The following is a 22,043-nucleotide window of genomic DNA, read 5'->3' on the forward strand; positions in this document are numbered from 1 at the left end:
TAGATGCTCGCTACTTTACAGTTTTCTTTCAGCATTATTCAATCGTCAAGTCGTAATCTGATCACGTGACCCAATACTTGGCAAATAATTTTTGCAGCTCTTTTCGATTATCACAGGTAACCAACAGGCTCATCATGATTATCAGACAATGATATATATTCCTTCGAGGTAAGGTTAAAAAGTTTAACGATTTTTTACGGTAAGTTATAAGATATCAGTGCTAAAAGTGACAGCATTACAATGACGATAAAACAGACGCGTAAAAACAATAGACATGGTTTTATTGAATGCGTGAAGTATATTTGTGAAAATATTTCGACGAATGAGGTTGCACGAAAGTGTAAACAGAAACCATCCTGTAACAACTATGTCCCATTTGAGCCGTTTTGGAAAGCGAATCCAAACTACGGCGGTCTAGTGTGGCTGCGATTAACTGTTCGTTTTTGAGCTTTTAAGAGCTTGTAATCCCATTTCCATATATTTTGCACCTACAACACAACAGAGTAAGACATGGTGAATCTTATGATACCAAATAACTGTAATGTGAATTTTGTTGCAAGTCAACCTTTAAACTATGTAAATGCTTGAGATACGGCGCTCTTGCGACGAGCTCGTATATCAATTTACTCGTATCTCAAATTAATTTTTCTTATATCAAACAACTAAATACAAATTAATTCGTTTCCACTTTCTGAAAGAGGGCAAAAATTAATTAATAATGGAAAAACATGTTTTTAATTCTTTTAATTCTCCACATATGCTCACAATGTAACAAACACCTAACTAATGGTTACAACCTGCAATAAAACGTGCCATTATTATCTGCAGTACTGTATGGAGTTCTTATTTTCGAGACAGACGGTAGCGGTTAACGGTGGTGTTAGAAACTTGACTACATGTTCAGTACGCTACACTTCTGTGAGACTATATATTATAACATAAACTTTAAATTTACTTTTGCGATAAATAAACTTATCTTACAACGCAAAGATAAGATTATTCTTACACTAAACTTAATTCCAATGTTATTTGCATTTTGTTCTTCTCGCCTGGCTCATTTTGGCCCGCTCTTAGACTCATTTTTTCCTTTACTTTTAGTCAACCTTTTCAAATACTTTTGTTCAGACAAGAAAGACTGAGTGATGCTGTTATCATAAGCAGTCTCTTGCATACTCAGCCACCTAGCAGCGGCATTGAGAACCGTGTTGTATACTTGTATTTCAATTTTGTCTCGTATATCAAGGCAAAAATTTACTCGGGAGTTTTCCTCGTCTTTCAAAGTTTTTGTATGCCGGGGCACTTGTAACTCAAAGTAATGCAGTACCTTTCATTAGGCCAGGGCTTGACCAAATTCTAGAATATTATCTTTGGTAAATGAGCTAATGGTTCAACAGCAGTCCTTCCCCTAGGCTAAACTCTTTAGTAAACAGAGGCGAGACGCCAATGCTTAATGCTCTCTCTAATGATGCTAAGATCTGTAGCATATGTTTCAGCAGAAGGCAAACAGAGAATCTACCTTAGTAGATATGCTTCTGGTATTTACAAAACTACAATTAAACACATTCATTCTACCAACCTCTGCATCATCGTAGATTTCTTGAGGCACAGGAAGTGCTTTTCTAGCCTTGGATCCTGGTGAGGCATCAGGTTCTATAACACGATACATGGTGCTAGCATCTCTTCTGAATAAAACTTATTGGCTGTATAAGTGAGCAATTATTATTATAGATGGCAAAAGGCAAGTTATGAGCAACCCAAAACAAGGACAGCAGGTTGCACAGGAAGGATAACCACTTTATTAATCACAACATGTTATAAAAGCAAAAGCTTTACCTGATGTACATGTTTGCATATGGAGTCAAACTAACCTAAATGCTAAACTGCTAACAAAAAAAAACAAGATATAATTCATGTGAATCAGTGAGTAGATACGAGGCGGCTTCCTTTGAATGTTTAATATTTTATATTTGCAAATAAAATATATGACAAATATATATGTCCAGTTTTACTAAAATATAAGTTGAAAATGTGACAGACTTGGCCCGTTTTACCACCATATAAATGAAATATGTGCCAGACCTGCCCAGATTTACAAAAATATAAATAAAATATGCGGCAGACCGGCCCAGTTTTACTAAAATATATATAAAATATACGACAGACCTGGCCAGTTTTACTAGTAGGCCTATATAGGCATTTTGTTACATTGTCTTTGAGTGTTCAACACTCATCAAATTTGTTGGTAGTGGAGAGAATATAAAACGCCTTTCTTTTAAATTTGTACAAGCCACCAATATCATCCATATATTGTAGACCTTATTCATGTGAACAAGTAGAAGCTATGAAATGCCAGGCATCACTAAGGTACAAGTGACTGGAAGATAACTTTTCCTCCAGCCCGTTTCTATCCACCGGCTAGGTTATAAGAAGGAAATTTTAATAAGGAAACATTTCATTATAAAAAGTGTTGCTACCAATTAACTAGGCTAAATATTTACAGAACACAGGCTGTAGTTGATATTTCATGTATTGTTACAGAAGACGGGCTGTAGCTGACATTTTATGTGTCATTACAGAACACAGGCTATTATTGATATGGCATGTGTTGTTACAGAACACAAGCCATATTTGACAGTTCATAACTCGCCAAAAGTGTTATGAAAATATTCTTTGGTAGGGGGAAACAACTCTCTTTTTTAAACATTTAGATAGTAAATTGCCATGGCAATGTTATCCATGACTATTAGCACTTTCAGTTCTAAATAATTGTATTTAATGCTCTCACTTGGTTGTTACTAATATACATTATAACACCTTGTTGCATAGTATCATATGTCTAATGAGTAAAAACAGATAATAAATTATTTCTACCTATATTGGAGTTTCAAATAAAATTGCGGGCATTTCATTTGAAGTGCTATATACATTTCATCAGCATCAAAATTACTAAACACCGGTTTATACTATTAACAGCATTTTGAGAGAAACAGCTTAAATAATTCAACATTTGTGTGCACTGCCAGCAGAGATAAGCAGAACATCGCCTTCATGTACCAAATTATCAAAATTAGTGCACCAAATTTGATGCAAAGCAGAAATAGAAATGTACATATTGGTAACCTGCTGAAAACCTCTGATTCTTTTCTTGTAAAACTTGTAATATCCTGCTGTACAACTTCTGACCCAAAGCAGGGCACAGGCTACAAACTATGAATGGCAGATCTTACGATACAATACTAAGGCTATGCATGCACTCACCAGCCTGCTCATCAAGGTTGGCCCCCGTCACGCTGATGGAGCCTGAGTCTGATCCAGATGATGCATCTTTACTCTTATCTAGATAAACAGAGAGCACCAGCAATGGTGAGACAAGAGAAGATTACTCCACATACATTATGTCCACAGGTACATGTAGTATTGCCAACTGGAGATAGATTTCAAAATTAAGTATTTTCTCAAGAAAAACCACATGCAAAAACCAGACAAGATGTACAATGCGACAAAGTTTCGAGAGTTTGTATCATTAGCATAATATTTCCCTACAAAATGTCTGACAACTTAATGACCAACCAATAGCATCTGCAGGTCTCGACAGCGTTGAAACATCAGGATGTGAAAAATCGCTCCACTCATCAACAGCGGCCAGCCATTCCTTCATCTCTTCAAAGTCTTTGGCTAAAAACTAAGAAAACAGCTAGGAAGCTAGTACATTGAAGAGTACATTTGAGGCGAGGCAGGGTCATACTGGTTTCCATACTAAACGAAGGTGAAAATAATGTAAGATGGTATATAAATACATTATATGGAAAAATTATATAAAAACAATTTAAGATGGTATATAATACTATATTTAGCAATAAAAGTGTCTTCTATAACATTGTCTTCCAACCATAAGGCTATCATTTTGGAATGCTGTGCTAGTCAAGATAGATCTATGTCATTGTAATGGCTGATATGGTAGTTGTTTCCTATTTGTTTTAGTTATCATTTGTCGTTGTTATTTTTCTCCCAAAACACAATAGAATAGAATTCTGAAGTATGAACAATAGATCTACTCTACATACGACACCTTTTAATACAAAATAAACACAATACTACATTAGCCTCTGATCTTAAACTTATTTATGATACACAACTATAGGTAAAGGATAAATAGAACATTCTAGATTCGCAGATGCTTATAGATATATGTCATCATACTTTAGTTTAAAATGATAAATTTATAGACATCTGAGTCTATTGGTGGTAGGAAAGTTTAAAGGTTAACTGATAGCAAAATATTTATCACATTAACAGCAGCGGATTAAAGACATTATAAACATGTAATATTATAGATAGGGGTTTCAATAATAGTTTTAAGTAATTTTAACCAGATACGAGGTCTTATCAACATTTTCAAGCTGTGAAAATGGAATTAAAGATTCGTGATCATAGCAAAATATCGACTGGAAACAGCTGCGATGCTATATAAACAAATTAAAATCGTTCACACAATGTACCCTAGGACACTTATGTATTCGCGGCATCTAACTTTCGCGTTTTCGCGGCAACAGCCTCTCGCGAAAATTTCATGAGCGAAACTAAACTATCATAACGAACGAGCGAAAACGCGAAAATAAATGGCTTTCTTCATTGATATTCACAATAAAATCGTCATATTAGAAATGCAGGCAATTTTCGTGTGTGGTTGGCTCATTGGGCAAGTTTTGCTAAACTCATTATAGCTAATACACCGACTGAGCAGCTTGGCAAAACAAATTAAGATAATAATTTTTTTTTGGAAAAGCCTAGACAAATGAAGAAGATGATGATATTAGTTTAGTCATTGAATTTGTAACTGTTGAGGATGACAGTCTGGTAGGAAAAGTCATAAAATTGAATAATAATTATTGTGGTGATGAATTTTATTACCAACCAAAAGCAATAACAACCCGGTGCCATGGCCACCGCGGCACCGCGTGCTATAAATCCTTGAATTCTAATATTGGTACCAATCAGTCACTGCGGCTTTGACGTCATTGATAGTCTAGGAAACAAATGGCAGCAAGCGATCAAATTACATTATTGATCTAGCCTACACATTTCTACCTGCGGTTCACAAATACAAACTACCGTACTTTTCGGACAATTAGCAGTTACTTTTTTCTGATGATTTGAGCCATGCGGCTTATAGGTAGGCCTACAAGGGTGCGGCTAATCACTGTGGCTTATTCTGTGGCTTTTTCTTTCACCGCTAGGGCGCACTAACGGGAATCTCCAATTAGTGCACTTTTAGCTGTGAAAGAAAATACGAAACAATGCCTCACGGTACTGTCTCGTTAGGCACTAAGTTAAAAAGCGTCGGATAATACGAAACTGTGCCGTTCTGCACTGTTCCGTTTTAAATGGCGTTAAAAAGCAGAGTCCTTAGTTCTGCGGCCTATAGTAAGGTGCGGCTTATGTATTGTTTTATTATCGTTTTTGGAAAATAAAGCACGTGTAGCTTATATAGAGGTGCGGTTTATAGTCCAAACAGTACGGTAGTCCCAAATTGAAAAATATTTCGTACCAGCGAACTGGACCTGAGGAATCTAATGTTTGTTCCACTGCATTTATTTTCACATCACTATATTTTCGCACTCATTAGAGCTGCGAAATTAAGTTCCAGCGAAATTTTACTCTGTATGCTACTCACGAAACTAAATACTAGCGAAATATAAGTGTCCTAGGGTAGATTTTCTGAAAATTGTTCGTTCAAATCCTCATGAAAGCAGACCATTCGTTGATAGGTATTAATCAGATGACTTCTGGGCTCAATGTTACAAATAATTTTTAAATTCCTTTTTTGTATGACAAAGGATTTCTTGCACTTAACATGTAGATACAAGCTGATTGGTGTAATTTTATAACCGCTGCTCGAAACTGAATGTGTGATGTATTAAAACGGTGTATATTTTTCAGTATTTGCGGAATCTGCTTTGACCTTGCGTTATAATTATTTGTCTACCGTATCAGGTAACCATAACAATGCAGCCTGGCAAACAGATGGAGCAAATGCTGACGACGGCCGACAGAAGCACTTTTGCCTCACACATTGGTCAATAATCAGCGTTGATGTCATAATTCATAAGTCTGTGTTTTGCCAAAAGGAATGCTTAGAACTTGCATTGCAAATGTTTTATCTCCAAAACTGGTTTTTGTTTTTCTAACATAAATAATCATTGCTAGAAAATATGATTATGTTGATACAAATAGATACAATTTTAAAATGTTTTCAGTTAATTTTTAAAGAAACTGCATGTCTGTGACAAGAGAAATTAGACTTGATGAGAAAGCCATGTCTATTACGATAGCTATACATAAAATTCGCTGAAACTGTCAAATAGACATCCATTCATTTGGAAAGACATTCACAACGATTCTGCAGAATCTTGTTAAAAAATTGACTAACTAACTAACAGCTAGCTGACAACTGACACGATTGAGAAACTTTGTAAAATGTTTATTGGTGCCATTGTGCCTTGTACACGAGGTGCAAAGAGCCCCACCCAGGCTGTTTCTTTTAATGCCCATAAAAATTAAATAACAGGACATTCAATTTTTGTACAGTTTTAAACATTTGAAAACGGCTGCTTCTAAAGAGGATCAAACTTTGCTAAAGGTTGCTGACGATTGTTAAAAAATCAAGCAGAAAATACCTGAAAAGATCTGGCGCCTGGTGAAACCATCTCAAACGAGCCTTCCTTTTTACTAACATTCTTGATCAGGTGGTAGGCTGGTCTTGCCTCATACTCTGATGAGTAAAATAAAATCATTAGCAACTGGATGCCAACTTCTCTAAGAGGAGTATGCAACTCCAAGTATGCTTTCACAACTCCAAGGAGAAAATATTGCAGAAAAAAGAATCAGCAGGACATACTGAAAATAAGTAATACTTCATTAATCCTTGGAACTAAGCTAAACAGTTTAATTTGCATACTTCAATCTATGAAGTTGGAGCTGTCTTAGTCAGCAGCCTTATTTATTGGTATACTGAAATACATAACTGCCAAATTAACACAGTATTTCTGTATCCTAAAAGTATACTGGAATACTGTGTTAATATATGTATGTCTTGACTCTCTAAACTTGCTGACCAAAGTAAATGTATTCAATAGTTATTGATCTCATTATTGCTAGACCTGCATAAGTTCACAAACTCATCGTCTGCAGTTGTACTCACTTTAAACCATGTGGGCATTTTATAAACAGCTTCCTTTCATGCCTTCCTTCCAAAAGATTTCATTAAAAACTACAACACTTAAGAATTATTTTACCTCCTTTAATTTCTTAAACAGAGTGAGTAGATGATCGAGTTTATAGAAAGAAATTTCATCATATTTAATTTTGATCACCAATTGATCACTCAATAGCAATTGAGAACACAAATTAAAACTGATTATAACAAAGAAAATCTCGATTCATTTGCAAAACCTTTAAAATCAATTGTTTAAAACCTACACTATGCAAGTTCACTGTGCTTCAGTTATAAACCTACACTATGCAAGTTCACTGTGCTTCAGTTATAAACCTACACTATGCAAGTTCACTGTGCTTCAGTTATAAACCTACACTATGCAAGTTCACTGTGCTTCAGTTATAAACCTACACTATGCAAGTTCACTGTGCTTCAGTTATAAACCTACACTATGCAAGTTCACTGTGCTTCAGTTATAAACCTACACTATGCAAGTCCACTATGCTTCAGTTATAAACCTACACTATGCAAGTTCACTGTGCTTCAGTTATAAACCTACACTATGCAAGTTCACTGTGCTTCAGTTATAAACCTACACTATGCAAGTTCACTGTGCTTCAGTTATAAACCTACACTATGCAAGCTCACTGTGCTTCAGTTATAAACCTACACTATGCAAGTTCACTGTGCTTCAGTTATAAACCTACACTATGCAAGTTCACTGTGCTTCAGTTATAAACCTACACTATGCAAGCTCACTGTGCTTCAGTTATAAACCTACACTATGCAAGTTCACTGTGCTTCAGTTATAAACCTACACTATGCAAGTCCACTATGCTTCAGTTATAAACCTACACTATGCAAGTTCACTGTGCTTCAGTTATGAACTTAATTTGTATTAAGGAGAGTTCAGCCAACAAAAAGCATAAACTTGTTATTATAATAGACCCCAATTCAATTGAGTTTAAAATAAAGTGTTTTTTTATTGTCGATTGGTTATTCTGCAGGGTTAAGCATTCAACAAAAGTGCTGCCACTATGAAATATGAACATATTATTGTGGTAAATTTGAATTTAGACAGAATTTTAAAGTTTCTTTTAATATGAAGACTTAGAATTAAGAAGTGTTATTATCACATAGTTCGATTTATTACAACAATCTCTCTGAATGGATTATATAAGCGAATAATGATCACAATACAGATCAAAAGCTTTTAAAATACATATTCACATATATTAGGATACCTTGATCAAAAGTCCAAGTATGAGTGTAACTGTGTCATAGGTAGCTGATATCTAGGATATTTATAGACAATCATAACATAATCGATTACTTGACAGGTTTATCTGTAACACGGTTGACACTTCTATACAGGAATAGATAGGTACAGAATCCGTTCTAAGATCCCCAATACATAAAACCATATTAAAAGGCGCCTTCGGCGCCGCAGGGGTGTTTAGTGATTCCATTAATTTAACCTTTATATTCTCACACACGCGCTTCATTTTTAAATTTGCGTCATTTTTTCACAAACTTTCAAAAGAGCTAATGATAACTCTTTGCTAAAACTGAGTACTTCTTAACTCTAGTACTTCTTAACTCTAGTACTTCTTAACTCTAAACCGCATACATCGAGATAACTCTAGAAGGATCTTACCAAGGATCTAGCACGAAAATGGTTACCTTATATAACTCTTCTATAACGTATACCTGCTATTCAATTCAGCATTCACCTAATAAGTTTTAAATAATTGACAAATGGCTGCTGCTCAATAACTATTTCCATTCCGGTGATTGTGTCAGCACAGACAAAAAACCGTTGCTATGAGTGGCAGGAAATTGACACGACTGTGAAATCAGCCATTGCTGATGTTACCTTTAATATGAAAAGCTCCACTTTGTTTCTTAGAAGCGGCCGTCTCAAAATAATAAAAGATACCCTCATGAATGGCACAGTAACGTTTCTGGTACGGACTCAACATCTTGGCCAGTTTGTTGTTCTCTGAGAAAATGAAGATTAAAACATTGATGAGTGCTGCTCATTAGTAGGTGACAGCAAACTACAGACTACAGACAGACAACTACTGACAGCTTCTGATGGAAGATGCTAGGAAGGCAGAGTAGCTGCCTGTTAACTTAAACCATAACTGTCACGAATAACTTTTATCGTATTTACTAGATAAATCAGACACGCTGATTCCGATTTTGTACTCAAAATAAAGATTAGTCCACTAACCTTCAAAGTCATTTAGGCTTTTTTAAAGCTTTTCGATATCCGTTTCGAAAACAACACAATCGGCATTACAAGCTCCGCCCATAAATATGTGACGAAACCTAGCTTTTTCAAGAACGGAAGTTAGGAATGTTTAGTCCGATTTAGAATAATAGAGATGGGTGTCTTAAAACCCATTATTATCTAAATCCAGCCTGTAAAATAATTTCAGTTTTTTTATGAAAGGGATATAAACTATTTAAAATTGCTCGTAGCTTGTTACATGACGTTTAAATGGGCTGGACGCCGAGAAAAATGAGCTCAAAAAGCGCGGTTTTATCAGAAGCTAGCGTTGTTATCGCGCTTTTTTAAATATGCAATGCTAAATAGCTTATGTACCTTTTAGAAAAGACTGATATTATTTTTAAGGCTGATTTAGAGATTAATGGATTTTAAAACACCCATCTCTATTATTCTAAATCGGTATAAACATCCCTACGTACCTTCTGTTTCTAAAAAGCTAGGTTACGTCACGCATTTATGGGCGGAGCTTGTTATGGCGATTGTGTTGTTTCCGAGACCGATATTTAAACGTTCTAAAAAAGCCTTCATTACTCTGAAAGTTAGTGGACTAATCTTTATTTTGAGTACAAAAACGGAATCAGCGTGTCTGATTTACCTAGTAAATTTGATAAAAGTTGTTCGTGACAGTTATGGTTTAAGCTGATAACAGCGTAATGACCTTAAAGTCTCAACAAACACAAGTTAAAACAAGTTTGTAGTTTTAATCTCTTGCAAGAACTCAGACAGGGCATACTTTCAGACAGTTTACAAGTAAAGGGAGTAGTGTTAGTTGATTGGAAGGGGAGGATGGTAGAACCATAGAGTTATCTCCCCCTAGAGTGATAACTGTGCCTTCAACAACACGAGCGTTTCCGGTGCCAACAAGGAGCGTTTAGGCCGCGCCCCTTTTTTGTGCTAGTCCATCGTAGTGATTGACAGAACGATAACATCAGCCATGAGAATGATCATGAATTTCCACAGTTAAGATAGTAATTATTGCTCATATTAAAGAAATGATGATTATAGTTTATTACTCTAATATATGCTTATTATTTAAAGCAATTCAATGTCTACATGCTTTGCAAAGGCACTGAATAGATAGTGTAAGTAAGTGAGTTAATGCAATCAATGATATACAGCCCCCACATGGGGGGCTGTACATCATTGGTTACTCATAGATAAGATAGATAGTCATACTGGGGTTGTATTACATTGGTGTGATGGGAATCTAATTGACTGCCATCAACTGAAAGTATTGACATTGTATGGTGATAGAGTGATTCATTGACACCACAGTCCACAAACAGCCCTTGCATGTAATATTAGATTTCAATACATATCAATCAAATACAAAGACTAGCTTGAAGCAAAGATGTCCACTAGTTGGTGGACATCTTTGCTTGATGTAAGCAAGCAAAAAGTTTGAAAGTTAGAGTGGCAAATGTTGTTATATGTTAAATAAAAATAAATTATACTTAATTATACTAAATTATAATTATTTAAAAATAAAATAGACTTTTTTATTACTTTATTTATTAAATAATTTTTTATTGTAATCATAGTTAAACAAATTATATTTAGCCATTACTTGCTAATTATTTCACATTTAAACACATTTACACTTTTATTTTTCTTCCTAATTTACATGTATTTCAACAAAACACTTCTTTCATGATATTAAATTTAAAAGTTGTAGTTGTTTGAAAAAGCTTGAAAACCTTTACAGTTGTTTTCTTTTCCTCTTAATTCATTTAAACTGCTTAAAAATATTTTCTCATGATATGAAGTTTAAAAGTTAGAATGGTAAATAAATGTTATATAAAAATAAATTTTCTTTCCAAAGACTTTTTTATAACTCGGGTAGTACAGCTCATAGTTGATGGCAGTCGATTAGCTTCCTATCACACTAATGTAATACAACCCCAGTATGACTATCTATCTTATCTATGAGTAACTGATTGCATTAACTCACTTACTTAACACTATCTATTGAGTGCCTTTGCAAGTCATGTAGGTATCAGGGATTACGTGTATGTCACAATTTCCATTTCCATAGTTCATTTCCATATTATTTCTATTTCCATAAAATTTCAATAATTAATTTCCATATTAATTCAACTTCCATAACATTTCCATAATTCATTTCCATATTATTTCCATTTCCATAAAATTTGCATAATTCATTTCCATATTAATTCCATTTCCATATTATTTCCATAACATTTTCCTACTTCATTTACATAGTATTTCCATAATTCGTTTCCATAATATTTCCATAACATTTCCCTACTTCATTTCCATATTATTTCCATTTCCATAGCATTTCCATAATTTATTTTCATATTATTTTTATTTCAATACCATTTCCATATTTCTAAAATAAAATTTCCATATCCATTTCCCTAAAATTATGGAAATATTTATGTTTATGGAAATGGATATGGAAAAGTAAACATTTCCATAATATGTTTAGCGATCCCTGGTAGGTATTAAATTGCTTTAAATAATAAGCATATATTAGAGTAATAAACTATAATCATCATTTCTTTAATATGAACATTAATTACTATCTTAACTGAAAATGCATGATCCTTGTTTAACCATTTTCATGGCTGATGTTATTGATCTAGTCAATCACTACGACTGACTAGCACAAAAAAGGGGCGTGGCCTAAACGCTCCTTGTTGGCACCGGAAACCCTCGTGTAGTTATCACTCTAGGGGGAGATAACTCTATGGGTAGAACAGCGAGTGAGGCATAACCTTCACATAACCTTCACAGCGGCATCATGAAATAATATGTCTAAGTTCTGCCTGATTTATATTCATCCTAAAACTATTTAACAGTCTAATTAAAACTGATCCCTATTTTCCCGCACAATGAATGCAAAATAATAAGCTTCCATAACATAATAACCAATCCGGCCAAAAAAGATAACTTTAAAATAACCTCAGAGATTTAAAACCTTTTTTGACAAAACAGTGTTCAAAATATGTTTTCATAACCTCAAAACTAAACATAATTTGCCATGCATGTTCACCCTCATTCAGCACCAATTATGTGCCAGGTCAATTGTATGAGTGATATCATAACCAGCAGCATAAAAGAAATGCTGCTGGAAGACTGCCATACTCAGGTTAATACATGCTCAATTAACCGCTAACAAAAATAACAATTAATAAAATGATGAAAATTAATTCCTTGCATCATTGTTCTTAAGAAAAAAATGGCTTCCATGGAGTACTCTCTCAATTTTTCAATATCATTAGAGATTTAAAGTAAATGATGTTCGCTAAAAAATCTAGTCGGTAGGAAAACAGAATAGCATCACAGTGAGAATTAACTATAACTAGAACGTAGCATTATTAAAACCTGTAGAAGGGACCATTTAAGAAACTGCCAATGACAATATCGACCAAACATGAAATTGACACGCTCGCCAATGTGTAGCTTTAATCCTTACCAGGACGTCGTTTTTCAATGTATCCTTGTTTAGTAGCATTGATTAGAGCCGACACTGCCACCTCAGCAATAAGGACATCCTCTAAAACAAAGGAACAGACCATCTTGTGTCCAAAGGTACGGGTACAAACAACTAACTCGCACCGCTAACCAGCATCGCTAACTACCATCACTACCTACCATTTAACTACTATCACTAACGACCATCGCTAACTAGCATCGCAAACTACCATCGCTAACTACCATCGCTAACTAGCATCGTTAACTACCATCGCTAACTACCATCGCTAACTACTATCGCTAACTACTATCATTAACTACCATCGCTAACTAGCATCGCTAACTACCATCGCTAACTACCATCGCTAACTACCATCGCTAACTACCATCGCAAACTACCATCGCTAACTACCATCGCTAACTAGCATCGCTAACTACCATCGCTAACTACCATCGCTAACTACTATCGCTAACTACCATCGCTAACTACCATCGCTAACTAGCATCACAAACTACCATCGCTAACTACCATCGCTAACTAGCATCGCTAACTAGCATCGCTAACTAGCATCGCTAACTAGCATCGCTAACTACCATTGCTAACTACTATCGCTAACTACCATCGCTAACTACTATCGCTAACTAGCATCGCAAACTACCATCGCTAACTACCATCGCTAACTACCATCGCAAACTACCATCGCTAACTAGCATCGCTAACTACCATCGCTAACTACCATCGCTAACTACTATCGCTAACTATCATCGCTAACTAGCATCGCAAACTACCATCGCTAATTACCATCGCTAACTACCATCGCTAACTACTATCGCTAACTACCATCGCTAACTACTATCGCTAATTACCATCACTAATTACCATAGCTAACTACCATCACTAACAACCATCGCTAACTACCATCGCTAACTACTATCGCTAACTACCATCACTAACTACCATCGCTAACTACTATCGCTAACTACCATCGCTAACTACCATCGCTAACTACCATCGCTAACTACCATCGCTTACTACCATCGCTAACTACCATCGCTAACTACCATCGCTAACTACCATCGCTAACTACCATCGCTAACTACCATCGCTAACTACCATCGCTTACTGCCATCGCTAACTACCATCGCTAACTACCATCGCTAACCAGGTGCATTAGCACCTGACTCGTATCAATTTAATAACTACAGTAAAAACTTTCTTTATGATGATAAAAACGTATGAGTTTTCCAAAAATTTAGGCAGCATTTAACCAACTGGATAAACTCGGAGTAATTGCCAACATCAAAGACATTCGACGTTTTCAGTTTCATAAGTGAAAACAAAAGAGCTGGTGAAAGTTAGAAATACAATATAAAATAATTACAAAAGGTAAATAAACCAAGCCAGTTCAGAATTCACCTAGTCAAAGCTAGAGAGAATCAAGTATCTCTATCACCATTTCTACCTCCACACTTAGACTTTTCGAGTGTACCTATACATATATATGTCGTTTTAAAGTAATCAAATTAAAAAAGAAAACAGAGAGTTGAATGTATTAAAACTAGACGGTGGTTACACAAATAAAACTTCCCGAGGGAGCTGGAGCACTGTTTGATGCTTAGCACTCGTCATGAAACAGCATTGTAGCCACTTGTAGTTATATAAAAATTGTCTAGTGATATATGGTAAAGTAACAATACATAGTTTTATTGATTAATATTACTTGACTAATTAAGTTGTTTAACGCATGGTTTATCAACAACAAGAGATGCGTATGTAAATCAAGTTAGTTTAGACCGAAGCTAGTACAAGAGGGTGAGTTACTCTGTATATCACTGTTGTCACCTCTGTTGTGCTGCAGGTGACACCGGCTCACCTCCGTTTTGTGTCTCTAGTAATGCATTATTAAAAAACTCTGTTAATTATTCTTTCATTAATAATTTATACTTTTTACATATAATTTAGTTTTTTAAAATTTTGATTGTTATAAGCATTTTTATTTAATGCATATGTTTCAATGCCGTCTGTAATTACTTAAAGTATCTAGTGTTAGGTTTGGCTTGTGATACGAAGTCAACAAAACACAGCATATTCTTACACTAACATTATTTCTAATAAAAGTGTTTGTAAATGGAAGCAACTCTCGAAAGGGTTTAACTTCGCATGTGAATATTTGACTGTTCAAGCAGAAGCAATCAAGCAGAAGCAATCTTTCAGATTGGTTCACATAGGTCGCTGTTCACACACAAAGCTGACAGAAAACCAATCAGATGTGCGTGTGAACATTGGTCTGAAAGACATATGATGCAAATGATTGGCTAGGTTAAGCCTTTTCGCTCAAGTGGACCAATATGAGTCCCCACGGTGAATGGGTGAAACTACGCAATGTTAAATGTAAACCAGTCTCTAGTCAAAGTGCAAAGGTACAACATAAGGCTGCAGTTCTAAGACAAGGGAGACAACTCACACTGGTCTAGAAAAAGCTAGGGGAACTCTTGGCAGTACATATACATATATCAGGGTAGAAAGTTTGCCCCGTTAAACAATACAGACAGAAGACTGGTTGGTTACAACGGGTTGTGTCTGAGTGGTTGGCAGCAAAGCATTAGCAAGAGTTGTGTGCACCTGGCACTTTTGTACTACATAAAGAAGTGTTACAAACATTAAGTAGCTGAGAAGTAAAGCATGGCGTTACAATCCAGTGTATTTTGTAGGTTAAAAACGAACTTGCACAAACCTTTAGTAGATTTTATCAGAAAGTGTCGGCATTTTTTTATCATTTGTGATTGTTTTTATATTTGAGGTGATCTGACTGCCAGGATGTTTTAAGATTAAAATCAACAGAACTTTATCGCGGTTAAAATGCTCAAACCAAACAAAAATGTGATTATGATGTCTATAGTTGCAGAGACCGGACAGAATAGAGATACGTAACTCTGCAACTTGAAAGCAATAGCCGATATCAACAATAACAACAAATGATGTCATTTCGCATGTATTTGTCTTCTGTGTTCTAATTGGATGCAATTTTTTCAATTTTAATCTAGAAACATCCTGGCAGTCAGATCACCTCAAACTTCAAAAACTACCGTAAATGATAGAAAAATACCGATAGTTTCTGATAAAATCTACTAAAACTTTGCACAAGTTCATCTTTAAATATTGTATTTGTGTTCATCACACCAGACTCACACCGGACTCACACCGGACTCACACCGGACTCACACCGGACTCACACCGGACTCACACCGGACTCACACCGGACTCACACCGGACTCACACCGGACTCACACCGGACTCACACCGGACTCACACCGGACTCACACCGGACTCACACCGGACTCACACCAGACTCACACCAGACTCACACCAGACTCACACCAGACTCACACCAGACTCACACCAGACTCACACCAGACTCACACCAGACTCACACCAGACTCACACCAGACTCATCCTAGTTTAATCCTTCTATACAGTTTCAAAACGTAAAACTATTGGATTGGTTGTGAATGGCAGCCCAAAATACCTGAATATAAAATATTAATAACATGGTTCACACGGGTTGGAAAAGAAAATATGTATAAAGCATAGGCTAAAAGAGAAATAAACTATGCTAAAAGAGAAATAAACTATTACTGAAGTAGACAAATTGCCCAAATAAGGTTATTTAGAGTAAAATATGACATCCAGTTACTTACTTCACATTGTTATCATAGTTATCACGAACAGAAAACAGAAAATAACTGTTTGTAAGTTTATCGACACAGAATGAAGACTCGTAGTAGACCTGCTAGCAAATCTGTCTGCATCTAGCAAAAGCAGGGAGTATAATCTCAACAGCTGTTGTTTCAGTCAAGAATAATTGTAACAGCAATAAAGAATGTTTCACTTGAATCAAATAATCACTATATTTCCATGGTGTAGGTTTGGAGTTGTGTGCACATTGAGTAACTGCGTGATAAGTGTTTTAATGGACATTCACATATTGCAGAATTTCACAGGCGCTGTGTTAAAAAAGATAAGGAATTCTATACCAGAGGTCATAGCGGCATAGTCCTGTCTCACTTAGCAGCACTTCTTTGAAATACGAATGACGAAAGCGTAGAAGAAAATGTTTAAAATGGAGTAGCTTGCGTTGCATTTTCTTGCGCATAATTTGGAAGCAATGTGTTTATCTTTCGCACGCATGAAACATTTGATAAAAGTTTGCTGGTGACAGAACTTGCTCAGGTTTTATGCCATTTACATCATGCAGACGACACAAACTTGTAGATTAACCACATCATGGAAACAGTGATGGAGAATCTCCATTGCAATAGGGAGTCGTCAGCTTCTGGTAGAATTTTCATATCACAACACACAGTAGAAGCTGGTAAGATTTCAGTCCGAGCTGGTGGAGATTTGAGAAAAGTTGTTGTGAATTGATTAATAAAGAAATACAGAACTGTGACTATAGGATTTGATTGCAGATAGTTAATCATATCACAGACGACAGAACAGCCACCATGAGGACTTACAATTTGTCATAAGCAATTCGGTGGCAAGGAAATAGCGTGAGAAGAAAACTCCGCTAGCTACTCAGCTTACCAAATGCTGTGCTAGGGAAAACCCTCCCACACTCAGTAAGTTTAAAAGTGCTGCGTGTGTGTTAGGACCTGAAACTTGGATTGCGTTTTTGAGTAAGGCAGGGTGTTTGGAGTTAAGCAAGAAGGGAAATGTTAGAACACACCACTCTGCCAAGCACCCGCAGAAGATTTTCTCTTCACTGAACCTTTCGAACTGAAGGAACCAGATCCTCCTTTGCTGTCATCCCTAGTTTTTGGCAGGTCTGGTACGGTGTCTGCTTCCTCTTTGGTCGCTTCATCATAGAGTTCTACAAGCATATCACAAAGATCACAAACTCAACTCGTAACGAACTCAGGATATTGTACTGATACATGGATAATAATAATAATAATAATAATAGGCAATGGTAAGAGAGGTCAATGGTTAATAATACATAATAGGCAATGGTAAGAGAGGTCAATGGTTAATAATACATAATGGGTAATGGCAAGAGAGGTCAATGGTTAATAATACATAATAGGAAGTGGTAAGAGAGGTCAAGGGCTAATAATACATAATGGGTAATGGTAAGCGAGGTCAATGATTAATAATACATAATGGGTAATGGTAAGAGAGGTCAAGGGTTAATAATACATAATAGGAAGTGGTAAAAGAGGTCAAGGGCTAATAATACATAATGGGTAATGGTAAGAGAGGTCAATGGTTAATAAAACATAATAGGTAATGACAAGAGAGGTCAATGGTTAATAATACATAATGGGAAGTGGTAAGAGAGGTCAAGGGCTAATAATACATAATAGGCAATGGTAAGAGAGATCAATGGTAAATAATACATAATAGGCAGTGGTAAGAGAGGTCAAGGGTTAATAATACATAATAGGATACTTGTGATAAAAAGGCATAAAGTCAATTACTCAGACTACAACATTGCATAAAAATAACTTTATATACAATAAAAATCAGAATATCCAAAACAAAAATACAAATGCAAACCCACAAGAACAATCACTGAGGTTTTAAAAAAGACATCTGCTTAAGACAATCAGCTATCAGGATAAAAACATATTATTGGTTGAGTTTAAACTAGACAATTCTAGCGAACCAAACCACTTACGGTAAAAATCACAAATAGACCACAAGTCTCACTGACTGAACTAGCGGTATTCTGATGGGTTTATTTGGCTACTTGTCATAGTTAAATGGCCGATAGGAAATCAAAATGGTTTGTCAGCATTACCATGACCAACACAATTAATGAGTATTTTGGTTTACCAATAATATTGGTACATATATTATATGCACGCATGTGTAAATTTTTATTGGCCTCAGTAATCATAAAAATGATGTTTTTATCACAAGCCAAAAAAGCCTATTGTGTAAAATTAAACAGATATGCAACTACGAGACCAACTATGTCACATGCTGTCATCCAATATAAAAACAGCGCTTTCAGATTTGTCAGATGAAAACAAGCCAGAAAATTACGATGATTATAAAGAACCGCTGACAAATACTAGAGGTGCTGAAGTCAAAAGAAACCGGCTGTAAGCTTAGAAACTAATTTAGTCATAACCGAGTTGATTTTCTATATCAGTCATTTTACAAATGATCAAATCTATAAAGCAATGCTGACGTAAAGATGGGTAGAGAATCGTGTTTGCCATGTTTGAACTGGTGTTTCGTTATTTCAAGTCAACATTTTAAGAATGGGACTTATTCACTACCAGCACTGGGCTATCCAATGTTCGTAAAACTAGACCAATGTAGGCAATATTGCTAGATGATTGTGAGAAAAAAATAAAACCCTTGATAGCTCCATACGTTCTGCAGAAGATGCGCTCAACCTTGGCAAAGAACAAAAGTGCCAAATATGGGGATTAGAAAAGTTTTCTGATTAGTCATAAGGTTCACACGTGGTTAGTTAGCATTACTCAACAATCTTATAGCAGTAAGTGTAACCTCAGCCCTCTGTTCTGATTCTGTATGCAATCAATAATTGGCATATTTGAGGTATGACTGAATATAGGATTAACAATAATGGATTTATGGTTGGCTCCCTATGTCTTTATCAAGTACAAAAAAAATGAAGCTGTTGATACCCTCACTTTGTAATGAGCCACTCTCACATCTAATGGGCCGATATTACATGCAGTATAAACAGAGATGAACATACAATTAAATGATAAGGAACTAGGCCTGAGACCTCCCACTCAACTGATGACACTGGTTACATAAGAACTGAACATAAGACCTCCTACTCAACTGGTGACACTGGTTACATAAGAACTGACCATAAGACCTCCTACTCAACTGATGACAGTGGTTACATAAGAACTGAACATAAGACCTCCTACTCAACTGATGACACTGGTTACATAAGAACTGAACATAAGACCTCCTACTCAACTGATGACACTGGTTACATAAGAACTGAACATAAGACCTCCTACTCAACTGGTGACACTGGTTACATAAGAACTGAACATAAGACCTCCTACTCAACTGGTGACACTGGTTACATAAGAACTGAACATAAGACTTCCTACTCAACTGATGACACTGGTTACATAAGAACTGAACATAAGACCTCCTACTCGACTGATGACACTGGTTACATAAGAACTGAACATAAGACTTCCTACTCAACTGGTGATACTGGTTACATAAGAACTGAACATAAGACCTCCTACTCAACTGGTGACACTGGTTACATAAGAACTGAACATAAGACTTCCTACTCAACTGATGACACTGGTTACATAAGAACTGAACATAAGACCTCCTACTCAACTGATGATACTGGTTACAAAAGAACTGAACATAAGACCTCCTGCTCAACTGGTGACACTGGTTACATAAGAACTGAACATAAGACCTCCTACTCAACTGGTAACACTGGTTACATAAGAACTGAACATAAGACCTCCTACTCAACTGGTGACACTGGTTACATAAGAGCTGACCATAAGACCTCCTACTCAACTGATGACACTGGTTACATAAGAACTGAACATAAGACTTCCTACTCAACTGGTGATACTAGTTACATAGGAACTGAACATAAGACCTCCTACTCAACTGGTGATACTGGTTACATAAGAACTGAACATAAGACCTCCTACTCAACTGGTAACACTGGTTACATAAGAACTGAACATAAGACCTCCTACTCAACTGGTGACACTGGTTACATAAGAGCTGACCATAAGACCTCCTACTCAACTGGTGACAGTGGTTACATAAGAACTGAATATAAGACTTCCTACTCAACTGGTGATACTAGTTACATAGGAACTGAACATATGACCTACTACTCAGCTGGTGACACTGGTTATATAAGAAATGATCTTCAACCTCTTGAAAGCTGGTGCTTTTATTTACACGTCGAGAGGTACGATCATCACGCATTCTTTTTTACACCTGTCACATCAAAATTTTTAAAAAAATACACATTGCATAGCATGATCTTTCAAAGCTCAAAACTGGTGTTTTGTCTTTTGTGCGAAAACTAATTAGTTTGTCTTTATTTTCATTATCACCCCGATGTCTATGCAAATGATGGAATTGAGAAACTTGTTTTACGTTTTTGAGACCCAAAAGACTTTTTTTAACAGAAATATTAAAATTGACCAGCATATTCTTTTGATGCTGTTTTAGACCAGCAGTATCATATTTCCTGAATACTTCAAACTCTCACATAGTTCTATTTGTTTAATATAATTACTACAAACAGATTTCCAGGTAAAATCAGCCAAGTCACTAAAATGCAAGTGTATAACCGTTCTCACAAGTGTGAAGTTGATAGAGTCTAAACAAGTTAGAATACGTAGCGGTAAACATGAATCAAATAATTTTCATAGAATTTGTTTATGCAAGAACAAACCATCCAAAGAATATCTAGACGACCCTGCTCTTACATCAAGATGGCCATGAAGATTAACATGCATTGTCCATTTAATAGATGAAGCAATTTAAGATTGGATGGCTTCCATATTGCTACGAGGGGCCTTTACGGGGAATCAAACCCCAACCTGTTTTTCTAAGTCTAGACAGTCTATAGTTGAGTCCAAAAGATAGCTTTAACCAATTGACCTACCTTCATCAATACTGTCAATTGACCTACCTTCATCAATACTGTCAATTGACCTACCTTCATCAATACTGTCAATTGACCTACCTTCATCAATACTGTCAATTGACCTACCTTCATCAATACTGTCAATTGACCTACCTTCATCAATACTGTCAATTGACCTACCTTCATCAATACTGTCAATTGACCTACCTTCATCAATACTGTCAATTGACCTACCTTCATCAATACTGTCAATTGACCTACCTTCATCAATACTGTCAATTGACCTACCTTCATCAATACTGTCAATTGACCTACCTTCATCAATACTGTCAAAGCACCAGTCCTCCAATCTCATCTTCAGATCATTGGCTTTAATTTGTATCGACGGATCTTTAAGTTGTGATAAAAAGGTCACCACCTCTGAAAACAAATGACTATATCCAAG

At 35.8% G+C, this 22,043-nt stretch overlaps 1 protein-coding gene across 4 annotated transcripts in view; it reads right to left on the reverse strand.

The window, feature by feature from the left end:
- LOC137388870 (src kinase-associated phosphoprotein 2-like) overlaps positions 1 to 22,043 on the reverse strand; it is a 34,922-nt gene that overhangs the window by 4,626 nt on the left and 8,253 nt on the right. For 3 of the 4 annotated variants that reach the window (XM_068075346.1, XM_068075344.1, XM_068075345.1), the window contains exons 3-10: positions 21,914 to 22,018; positions 17,684 to 17,827; positions 12,955 to 13,035; positions 9,093 to 9,218; positions 6,678 to 6,772; positions 3,571 to 3,682; positions 3,259 to 3,336; positions 1,577 to 1,650 (exon numbers count right to left, since the gene is read on the reverse strand). In XM_068075346.1, the coding sequence (XP_067931447.1) occupies positions 1,577 to 1,650; positions 3,259 to 3,336; positions 3,571 to 3,682; positions 6,678 to 6,772; positions 9,093 to 9,218; positions 12,955 to 13,035; positions 17,684 to 17,827; positions 21,914 to 22,018 (815 nt within the window). The remainder of the gene's footprint in view (positions 1 to 1,576; positions 1,651 to 3,258; positions 3,337 to 3,570; positions 3,683 to 6,677; positions 6,773 to 9,092; positions 9,219 to 12,954; positions 13,036 to 17,683; positions 17,828 to 21,913; positions 22,019 to 22,043) is intronic. The other variant, XM_068075347.1, reaches the window with a different exon arrangement.

Source organism: Watersipora subatra, chromosome 2 (assembly GCF_963576615.1).
Source record: "Watersipora subatra chromosome 2, tzWatSuba1.1, whole genome shotgun sequence".
Taxonomy (NCBI): Eukaryota; Metazoa; Bryozoa; class Gymnolaemata; order Cheilostomatida; family Watersiporidae; genus Watersipora; species Watersipora subatra.